At 42.5% G+C, this 12,134-nt stretch overlaps 1 protein-coding gene across 1 annotated transcript in view; it reads right to left on the bottom strand.

The window, feature by feature from the left end:
• Positions 1 to 3,000: 3,000 nt before the first annotated feature.
• The window catches only part of LOC134673794 (facilitated trehalose transporter Tret1-like), a 32,806-nt gene continuing 23,672 nt past the window's right edge, over positions 3,001 to 12,134 (bottom strand). Inside the window, exons 6-10 of the mRNA XM_063531822.1 lie at positions 11,605 to 11,737; positions 10,293 to 10,447; positions 8,760 to 8,834; positions 7,566 to 7,760; positions 3,001 to 4,177 (exon numbers count right to left, since the gene is read on the bottom strand). Coding sequence (XP_063387892.1) covers positions 3,923 to 4,177; positions 7,566 to 7,760; positions 8,760 to 8,834; positions 10,293 to 10,447; positions 11,605 to 11,737 — 813 coding nt within the window. The 3' untranslated portion in view covers positions 3,001 to 3,922. The remainder of the gene's footprint in view (positions 4,178 to 7,565; positions 7,761 to 8,759; positions 8,835 to 10,292; positions 10,448 to 11,604; positions 11,738 to 12,134) is intronic.

The following is a 12,134-nucleotide window of genomic DNA, read 5'->3' on the forward strand; positions in this document are numbered from 1 at the left end:
AAATCGATATTTAATTTACATACGTACGTGGAGCATTTTATGTAACGGTATGAACTTAGATTTCTTGTATTTTTTGTTGATTGCAGAATATCATTATTATAACCACAGCAAGTCGTAAAAAAGCCTCTCTTTATTCTTCAAAAACTAATGACAAAGTTGCATTTTATCCGCAAGAGCGAATAAAACACAACATTTTTCACCACACTAACGCGAGGAAAATACTAGCTGTAATCAATCAAAATCAATTCCAAATAGACGTGATTAAATATTTAATTATCATTCAAAACCATCATTCAATTTAAAAGTCAATTCTACCAGCCAACATAAGAAAACAACTCGAAATATGCATCAAGTTCCTTTGCCACTCTTGTGAGTAAAATACAACTTTTTCGTCAGAATTTGAGTAATTAAGAGAATGAAAACAACTTTTTTATTAGGAACGACACCCTAAGTAAATCGACTCGACATTCGGTTCGGTTCATCTGTTTGAAGTGTGCAAAACCGCATATTTGTTCACTTTACAATCATATAACATATTATTGAGATATAATAACGAATTCATTGTTTGATTTGTGACAGCACCGTGAAGCAACTCATTTAGTCTTGTAAAATAATATAATCATAATCAGATAACATTTTTGTTATGCTTATGGCTTTTGCCTTACATCATCAAGAAGGCGCCAAAAATGTTTAACGCGAAATAATATAAATTTGTTTACGAGATAAAACTTTAAAAAAACAAATCCAAAATATGGATTTCTGTCGTGTGGAGTATGTTTTGGAAGTCGGTTAAAACGCATGCACCATCACAATCGGCGCCGTTGTTTCGATGCTACGGTGGAATATTTGACACAAACATAATATGTACATACAAAAATAAATACATACATACATATATTATTATGTACAGACTATCTTACCACTGTTGAGTTCGGTGCCAATACCTTTACAAACGTCTTGCTAATAGAAATTCTTAAGGCACTAAAATATATTTATATTTATTGTAACGTATAATGTAACTATCACTTGGATGAATATCATTATAAACTGATGATATTATTTAATTGGGTACATTTTTACTATTCTCGTAAGGCCTGAAGTGCATTACAAAGTACATTACGCTTCAATTAGAATCTTTCATAAAATAAATAAAGAAGCATTTCTTTAGTTTAATTGTTTTCTCAAACATACTAAATTCATGCCAATTTTCTCCAACACGGATTCAATTAAAAATAAGAAAACTATTTTTTATAATCAAATTGATTGATTATGTATATCACTGAAATACTGACTATTCGGATACAATAGGGGTAAGGTGAAAACCAGAAATTAAATTATGGATTTTAAATTAATTGACTTTATCCAATACGAAATAATAATAAATAATTAGATCTCATTCTAAGGTGAAACGTTTTCCCACGTTTACTAAAAAGTAAGTGTCCAAAAAGCTCTTCCTATAATTTGGAAATCTTTTCAAACTTCTAACTGTACACTGCTCCCCCTTAAATGAGGTAAATTGTAATATTTTGAAAAATAGTTACACAGAAAATGAGAATTCCAAAGACTTTGTTGAATATAATTATTGTTGCCCAAGCAGCATCATTGTCAAGCACACATCCTATTTAAAATGAAAAAAAAAGAAGTTCCTATTTTTATGTAGAGTTAAACACTCGTAAGTTCTATGCAGCCATGTTTCAATTAGTGATCCAAAAGACTCGAGCCTTTAGAGCTCTTTTTTTAGGGCTCGCCTCATCTCTTGACGCCTAAAAGGCTAAAAGCCTATTAAGCTCTTTATCCCCCGAGCCTAGTTATATTTAAGAGCCTAGATTCGACTCTTAGGGCTAATAACCTTATTAAGTCCCTAAAACAAAGCCTATTTAGCTCTTTAGCCCCCGAGCCTAGTTCTATTTAAAAGCCTAGACTCTTGGGGCTTAATAAGGTTATTAGCCCCAAGAGTCTAGGATCTTAAATAGAACTAGGCTCGGGGGCTAAAGAGCTAAATAGACTTTTAGCCTTTTAGGCGTCAAGAGATGAGGCGAGCCCTAAAAAAAGAGCTAAAAGGCTCGAGTCCTTTGGATCACTAGTTTCAATAGAATATTGGCCGGGTAAATCACATATTTTTGTATTACACAGTATCCTTAAACGTAAAATAGCCGCAATAAATTATTTTCCAATACAATTATTATGGTTACTCAGTAACCTACTCATTTCATACTGGGGGCCGATTTTTGAAATTCTACCACTCTATTTTGTGTATTTCGTTAAATGATATCTCCACTACCAGGCGTTTAAATTCTACTAATAGAATTGAAATCGAGTGGTCAATACCACTAGATTCCAAATTTCGATCGCTCGTATTTCAAAAATTAGCATTTCGCCGTTTTCCACCGATTTTCGAGGGACGAAATCGAGCGATCGAAATTCAAAAATTGGCCCCCTGGTCGGTTCTTTTGCGTAGCGTACAACTTAGGTAACTACCTACTAGCCCTACAGGGTATTTCTTCTATTCGCCTAATATGACTAAACAGTTCTGTGTCGTGATTTACAGATTAGTTTGTACTCAGCCCTTACGTATAGAGCTGTGATTACCTCCATATGTGACATTATCTATGAAAAGGGACCTTATTGTCGATGGTGCTTACGCCATTATTAATGATGCTCCGATATAAATACAATGCCGCGCGACGCTGTGCGGCGTAAGCACCATCGACAATAAGGTCCCTTTTCATAGATAATGCCCCATATGTCTAACCCTTTTCTAGGCATAGTAGATTTATCGACCACATACACGCCAATAGAATTTCAACCTTAGCAATCCGAATTAAGGCTCAAATTAGATTTGAACCTAAAAATACGACTTATCTTCAAAAGAGTTATCAAAGCTTGATTCATTGGAATATATTTGGATTTTTTCGGAAAACCTTGTACAGTCGCCATCAGATATATCGGAGCGGCCAAGGTGTTCACAATATCTGAACGCGCACTCTAACGCCTTGACGATAGAGGCGTGTTCAGATATTTGTGAACACCTTGGCCGCTCCGATATATCTGATGGCGACTGTAGATTGTTGCGGCCTTGAAAAGGGTTCATTTATGCTCAATGTATTGCAATGCTCTTAAATCAACATTTCCTCTTTGGTTTACTAGTTTAGGAAATATAGTACCACACATCTAAGTAGCTTGTCACTCCTTGGTACACTCAGCAAAATCGACTTATTTTTAGACTAGCTAAACCAGGGCTCGGAACCGGTATTAAAATACCTGTTAATAACGTTCCAAAACCGTTTCATTATTTCATAGAAAAACCGGTTAGTTGACGGAACGCGAACTAAAAAATTACATCCTCTCCTAACCGGTAACAAGAGAGAACGGAATTTTATGGTTCGCAGAGAACGACATAATACCAGTTACTCTTGGCTTTTGAAGACTCTCGGTTAAACTCGTTGTTATTCGTTAAAGAGATAGCAATACTTCCTCGTTCTATCTCGCTTCGATATTTTCAATTAACCGGTTAATTTCGTTCCACAAAAACGGAAGGCGAGCGAATTTGGCATAAATCAGTATCTCATGAGAACTGTTCTTCAACCGGTAACCGCAAACGGAAACGAAATCCTTTCCGTTCCCGGGTGAATGAACGAAACCGGTTTGAAAAATAAAACGGTTTCCGAGCCCTGAGTTAAACTCAGACCCACAGACAAAACATCCTCCAGACTGAGCATAGTCGCGCTACCCCCTCTGCCACGCATACGGTAAATTTACTCCATGTTCGATTCGAAAGTGTCTTTGTGTGACGTCCGTGTCTTTGAACGGACAAATCACGGCACGGAACTTCGCTCACCTTCGCTCACCTCCGTATTTTTGGCATCATCGGTTTCATGAAATAATTGCTCTAAACTCAGCCTAGAGGATTCCTAGTCTATGCTCAGACTTGTTGATTTTGACTATCGTCCTTCTTATGTTTCCCAGCAAGCTCCTTATATATCTCATCGATGGACCGTCCCCTGGTCTCAGGGAAGAAGATGATGGAGAACAGACAGGATCCGAAGCAGATGAGCGCGAAGATTAGGAAGGTGAACTGGATGCCTATGGCTTGGTTGAGGGCGTGGAAGCCCTTGATTTGGATGAAGTTGGCGCCTTTCCCGCACACGTTGATGAAGGAGGAGACTTGACCACGGAGCTGGACAAAAAGACAATGTTTAAGAGGTGGCTCACGCAAAATTGTAGTTTTTATATTAGAATTTGACACGTTGCAATCGAGAGCACTTTTAGCCATCTCTCTCAGATATTAGGTACTTAAGAGTTATGTAAACTTGTCTACAGTCTACAGTACATAATAAGCGCCTAAGGCCCACTTGCACCATTCCACTAACCCGGGGTTAACCAGTTAAACCTGGAGTTACCATGGTTACCAGTACAATTTGACACTGAGTAAACAGTTTAACCGCATAACCCCGGGTTAGTGGGATGGCGCAAGTGGGCCTTAGTAAATACTGGCAAAATTATTTTGAGGGTGTTTTGCTTGTGTTGTAAATGGGTGTTAAGTTGTGAACCGAGCTACAAAATTGCATGACCACTTTATTTACATGCGTTTATAATGAAATATTAATAACAAATACGCCGTTGTCTTGCTATATCTATGTACGATCACGCTCCGCGATTGTTACACCAGTTAGGCCCACTTCCACCATTCCACTAACCTGGAGTTAATCGGTTAAACCGTTAACCCAGTGTCCAATTGTACTGGTAACCATGGTAATTCGACGATTTAACCGGTTAACCCCGGGTTAGTGAATGGTGCAAGTGGCCCTTAGGGTCGTAGCTAAATTGATGGTTAAAATGGTTGACCATATTCTAATTTAAAAATCTCTCTAATCTAAATGCTAAATGTAATTTTGGGCTCATTCCAGAAACCTTAATACTTACATGGAAAGTAAACATGTCAGTGATAACAATGTAGGAGACGGGCTGGAAGCCAGCCGCGTCAGAGACGATGGCGAGACACAGAGCCAGCACCGGGATCCAGCCAGGCAGGCTCCAGCCTGAGGCTAAATACTTACATGGAAGGTGAACATGTCAGTGATAACAATGTAGGAGACGGGCTGGAAGCCAGCCACGTCAGAGACGATGGCGAGACACAGGGCCAGCACCGGGATCCAGCCAAGCAGGCTCCAGCCTGAGGCTAAATACTTACATGGAAGGTGAACATGTCAGTGATAACAATGTAGGAGACGGGCTGGAAGCCAGCCACGTCAGAGACGATGGCGAGACACAGGGCCAGCACCGGGATCCAGCCAAGCAGGCTCCAGCCTGAGGCTAAATACTTACATGGAAGGTGAACATGTCAGTGATAACAATGTAGGAGACGGGCTGGAAGCCAGCCACGTCAGAGACGATGGCGAGACACAGGGCCAGCACCGGGATCCAGCCAAGCAGGCTCCAGCCTGAGGCTAAATACTTACATGGAAGGTGAACATGTCAGTGATAACAATGTAGGAGACGGGCTGGAAGCCAGCCACGTCAGAGACGATGGCGAGACACAGGGCCAGCACCGGGATCCAGCCAAGCAGGCTCCAGCCTGAGGCTAAATACTTACATGGAAGGTGAACATGTCAGTGATAACAATGTAGGAGACGGGCTGGAAGCCAGCCGCGTCAGAGACGATGGCGAGACACAGTGCCAGCACCGGGATCCAGCCAGGCAGGCTCCAGCCTGAGGCTAAATACTTACATGGAAGGTGAACATGTCAGTGATAACAATGTAGGAGACGGGCTGGAAGCCAGCCACGTCAGAGACGATGGCGAGACACAGTGCCAGCACCGGGATCCAGCCAGGCAGGCTCCAGCCTGAGGCTAAATACTTACATGGAAGATGAACATGTCAGTGATAACAATGTAGGAGACGGGCTGGAAGCCAGCCGCGTCAGAGACGATGGCGAGACACAGTGCCAGCACCGGGATCCAGCCAGGCAGGCTCCAGCCTGAGGCTAAATACTTACATGGAAGGTGAACATGTCAGTGATAACAATGTAGGAGACGGGCTGGAAGCCAGCCGCGTCAGAGACGATGGCGAGACACAGTGCCAGCACCGGGATCCAGCCAGGCAGGCTCCAGCCTGAGGCTAAATACTTACATGGAAGGTGAACATGTCAGTGATAACAATGTAGGAGACGGGCTGGAAGCCAGCCGCGTCAGAGATGATGGCGAGACACAGTGCCAGCACCGGGATCCAGCCAGGCAGGCTCCAGTCTGAGGCTAAATACTTACATGGAAGGTGAACATGTCAGTGATAACAATGTAGGAGACGGGCTGGAAGCCAGCCGCGTCAGAGATGATGGCGAGACACAGCGCCAGCACCGGGATCCAGCCAGGCAGGCTCCAGCCTGATGCTAAATACTTACATGGAAGGTGAACATGTCAGTGATAACAATGTAGGAGACGGGCTGGAAGCCAGCCGCGTCAGAGATGATGGCGAGACACAGCGCCAGCACCGGGATCCAGCCAGGCAGGCTCCAGCCTGATGCTAAATACTTACATGGAAGGTAAACATAATGTCTATGATAACAATGTAGGAGACGGGCTGGAAGCCAGCCGCGTCAGAGATGATGGCGAGACACAGCGCCAGCACCAGGATCCAGCCAGGCAGGCTCCAGCCTGATGCTAAATACTTACATGGAAGGTAAACATGTCAGTGATAACAATGTAGGAGACGGGCTGGAAGCCAGCCGCGTCAGAGATGATGGCGAGACACAGCGCCAGCACCGGGATCCAGCCAGGCAGGCTCCAGCCTGATGCTAAATACTTACATGGAAGGTAAACATGTCAGTGATAACAATGTAGGAGACGGGCTGGAAGCCAGCCGCGTCAGAGATGATGGCGAGACACAGCGCCAGCACCAGGATCCAGCTAGGCAGGCTCCAGCCTGATGCTAAATACTTACATGGAAGGTAAACATGTCAGTGATAACAATGTAGGAGACGGGCTGGAAGCCAGCCGCGTCAGAGATGATGGCGAGACACAGCGCCAGCACCGGGATCCAGCCAGGCAGGCTCCAGCCTGATGCTAAATACTTACATGGAAGGTAAACATGTCAGTGATAACAATGTAGGAGACGGGCTGGAAGCCAGCCGCGTCAGAGATGATGGCGAGACACAGCGCCAGCACCGGGATCCAGCCAGGCAGGCTCCAGCCTGATGCTAAATACTTACATGGAAGGAGAACATGTCAGTGATAACAATGTAGGAGACGGGCTGGAAGCCAGCCGCGTCAGAGATGATGGCGAGACACAGCGCCAGCACCGGGATCCAGCCAGGCAGGCTCCAGCCTGATGCTAAATACTTACATGGAAGGTGAACATGTCAGTGATAACAATGTAGGAGACGGGCTGGAAGCCAGCCGCGTCAGAGACGATGGCGAGACACAGCGCCAGCACCGGGATCCAGCCAGGCAGGCTCCAGCCTGATGCCGTCAGGTAGAAGTAGAACCAGATGGATAGTATGCCCATGCCCACACCCATTGTGAATGACGTACCGACTAGCAGTTTATGGAATATGTTACCCCAACACTTACATGGAAAGTAAACATGTCAGTGATAACAATGTAGGAGACGGGCTGGAAGCCAGCCGCGTCAGAGACGATGGCGAGACACAGAGCCAGCACCGGGATCCAGCCAGGCAGGCTCCAGCCTGATGCCGTCAGGTAGAACCAGATGGATAGTATGCCCATGCCCACGCCCATTGTGAATGATGTGCCGACTAGCAGTTTCTGAAATATACGATTTAAAAGTGTTATTTATTTTAAACCAGGGATCGGATACCGGTAATTTTTGTATGGGAATGAAAACGGTATTTTTTCGGTCTTTGTTAATTATTTCATTTCTAATTGGGCAATCTAATACGAAGTCGTTACCTAAATCACAGAATAAATAATAGTACTAGGTACAGAAGACTCACTCTCTAACAAAACGCGTCTGTTACGATCAACACAGATATGGCCGCTAGGTGGCGACAGCGCCGCGCGTGGCTTATGGCTTTCCCCAAAATTGGGGTGGAACAGATGTACTTTTAGCTACCTGTAGCAAAGCGACGAAATCGCGGAGTGAGCCACGCCTGCCTAAATACATAACTGAGTACAGTTGTCTTGTTTTTTGTTGTACATTTCGAGTGTAAAATAATTCGATTCGAATTTTGCAAAAAACCGGTTCCGGTCCCGGTTTTAAACTATATTGGACAAATCATTAGTACAAATATTAGGACGTAAAGCCTATCTACCAGTCAACCATAGAACCGAATAAAACTAAACTGTACCTACTTTATTTTCCTTCGATTCAGATAAGTAACTTCGGAATATCTTCATCGGAAACCAAACATATTTTTATAACCGAATTTTTGACAAAAAGTGATATTTTTTATTTTGTCATAGTTCAAAATTCTGACTTTTAGGATTGCGCCTCGCATTACAGATTACCATCGGAACATACGAGTACAGAGTAAGGCCCACTTACACCATCTCAATAACCCGAGGCTAAGCGGTTAAACCGTTAACCCAGTGTCAAATTGTACTGGTAATCATGGTAACTCCAGGTTTAACCAGTTAACCCCAGGTTAGTGGAATGGTGCAAATGCGTTTAATTATCTATGTTATCAAGGCTCCTGATCTTCTAAATAACGTATTTCTCCAAATTTCAGGGAGATAACAATTCGCCGTTCACGCTTGTGACCTTAGTCGTACTGGAGATACCCTAACACGTTAGCTAGTTTTTACCTTCGTCCCTGTTTTCTCGACGAGCGCCGTGGCAGACATGGAGCCCACCAGCTGAACTGCCCCCACCACCATAACCTATAAACAATGTCAACATGTTATAGCGGCAAAAATCTCGAATAAAATGAGTACCAATTGCTGGTTTATGATAAGGATCCTGGGGGCCGATTTTTGGATTCCGATCGCTCGATTTCGTCACTCGAAAATCGGTGACAAAACGCCGAAATGCTAATTTTTGAAGTACGAGCGATCGAAATTTGGAATCTAGTGTTATTGACCACTCGATTTCAATTATATAGGTAGAATTTAAATGCCTGGTAGTGGAGATATTATTTAACGAAATACACGAATTCTAGTGGTGGGAATTCAAAGTCCCCCCTGCTCGAATTTTTTGTCATCTTTTTGCATTTTTACGAGAACGATTGTTTGAATAGCACAGCGATGTTTTAATACCCACAAATTTTTACCACCACACACATATAACAGATTATGAGAAGCTCCTTTTTAGGTTCCGTACCCAAAGTGTAAAAACGGGAACCTATTACTATGACTCCACTGACCGTCTGTCCGTCCGTCCGTCTGTCTGTCACCAGGCTGTATCTCACGAACCGTGATAGCTAGACAGTTGAAATTTTCACAGATGATGTATTTCTGTTGCCGCTATAACAACAAATACTAAAAAGTACGGAACCCTCGGTGGGCGAGTCCGACTCGCATTTGTCCGGTTTTTTTTAACAACAACAACTCAATGTTGAAGTGGCACAGTGTACAAGTTTAAACTCAAAACGTGACAAAACACAAGTAATCAAGATCACCAATGGTAGGTACGAGTAGATCTAGATATGCTGTTCTCGAGGAGTCAGGTACTCCTATACTTACCATGAAAAACATGTTATTAGTAAAATAAGTTTTTGTCAAAAATTTCATTTTTGGTACAAGCTTTTATAGCTGACTGTACTTTTCTTACGACAGACAACTAATACTTATCGAGACAATTCTAAAAACCCCTAGCACTATTAGGTTGCGTTGTTTCATCACAGAGTTCCTATGGCCACCTCCTGTCTCCATCATCAGATCAGCTCGATGGTACCATGATATTGCATTGTCATCCGATTTATACATTGCATTCAAATTTTCAGCTCAATCGGAAACCGGGAAATGGATCTCAAATTTAACTTGCAAGATTTGATTACAGACAGACAGACAACGGACAGGTGAAGCTAAATAAAAGCTTGTAATGGGTTTGGGTTAACTTGAGTTGCATTTTTATGAACACATCTTGAAAACGTCACAATTTGGCAAGGTTATTGTGAATTGTTTTCTGGACAAAGCATTGTATGCAGTTTACCTACTCAAAAAATAAGTAAATAACCTGCTGATTGGCAGACAGCTTGAAGTTGACGGAGTCTGCCGCCACGTCGAAGATGGAGCTGGCGTAGATGAGCACGATCAGGTAGCCGTCGAACTGCTGGGCCACTTTGATGACCCACGATTTTATCAATAAGCATTCGTTTACTCAAAAAATAAATAAATAACCTGTTGATTGGCAGACAGCTTGAAGTTGACGGAGTCTGCCGCCACGTCGAAGATGGAGCTGGCGTAGATGAGCACGATCAGGTACCCGTCGAACTGCTGCGCCACTTTGATGACCCACGATATTATGAACGCTTTTCTGGTGGTCGCATCGTGGACTGAAAGAAATAAGTTGAAACATTATATCAAATATCAAATATCAAATATCAACATTTATTCAGCAAATAGGCCACAAGGGCACTTTTACACGTCAACATTGAATTTACATAAAAGCAAAAATAATAACATCAACAATTTTATAAATTAAAACTAACAATTCAATCTAACGTATTACAATTACTAAGAGATGTATGTATATGGTCTCTTAATGTCGAATTACATACAAAATACAGATAAAAAAACACACACAAAAAATCTATAATATTTAGAGGTGTATATAAATGTCTCTAGGTGTCAGAAGTGTCAGAACTATAAGATTATATAGTTTATCAAGTTATCCTTAGAGATGTATAGGGTCTCCAAGAGTCAATATCCTGTATAATTAATACATTCATTAAAAGAAAAGAAACATACGAGAACAGAATGAGGCGTCTCACTGTAATTAATTAATAAAAGTTACTAAGTATAATAGCTCGTGTTAGCTTAACAGACCAGTCTCCACAAACAGCACCCGTTCACGAGTATGACGCGTATCTCAGCCATCGCCTCCCTCAACCTTCATTCGGGAAAGTGGCGACCCTATATGAAAGGTACCTACTTAATCTTATGTAAAAAAAAGTTGAGGCAGTCAGACCAGTGACAAGAACTCGACATTTTCGTGCAACCAATCATTTTCTTGTGCAAGAAATATGTGTGTGTAAAAACTTCATCTAAACTTGTACATGCCATCTGATTAGGTAATAAATTGTTCATATTATTGGTAGGTATATAAGTACTTTTTTAGGGTTCCGTACCCAAAGGGTAAAAGGGGCCCTATTACGAAGACTCTGCTGTCCGTCCGTCCGTCCGTCCGTCCGTCTGTCACCAGGCTGTATCTCACGAACCGTGATAGCTAGACAGTTGAAATTTTTTTACAGATGATGTATTTCTGTTACCGCTATAACAACAAATACTAAAAAGCAACGTCGGGCGGAGTCAGTACTTGGATGGGTGACCGTGTTTTTTTGCCTTTTTTGCATTATGGTACGGAACCCTTCGTGCGCGAGTCCGACTCGCACTTGCCCGGTTTTTTAACTAAATATTATTAAGTTTTAAATATTATATGTCTCGAGATGTCCGGGTCCCGGGTTCAACTTTATTTACGCCAGAAACTTACAAATAGTGCCCCACGTAGACTTGGCTTCCATAGTGGTCTGCTTGTCCCGGTAGACGATTGTGTCAATATCGCGGACCAGCCGGTCGTCCGTCACGCTGACGCCGCGGAGCCAGGCCATCACTTCCTTAGCCTCCTGCGAATAGAGTTCAATTTAGAACGACAGGTACCTAGATATTATCGGAGGACGGAATTCTCGTGGCAGTTTTGCATTGCATTACGTTGCATTGCATTGCATTGCATTGCCTTACGTTGCATTGAATTGTATTGCATTGCATTACGTTGCATTGCATTGCATTACGTTGCATTGAATTGTATTGCATTGCATTACGTTGCATTGCATTGCATTGCATTGCATTGCATTACGTTGCATTGCATTACGTTGCATTGAATTGTATTGCATTGCATTACGTTGCATTGCATTGCATTGCATTGCATTACGTTTAGGGAATGCAATCCCGCATGAGGAACTCAATCCCGGTATTCCGCGGGATTGCATTTTAAGTCCCGCGGGATCCCGGTATTTGCGGGAT

This window comes from Cydia fagiglandana, chromosome 19, assembly GCF_963556715.1.
Source record: "Cydia fagiglandana chromosome 19, ilCydFagi1.1, whole genome shotgun sequence".
In the NCBI taxonomy this organism is placed as follows: domain Eukaryota; kingdom Metazoa; phylum Arthropoda; class Insecta; order Lepidoptera; family Tortricidae; genus Cydia; species Cydia fagiglandana.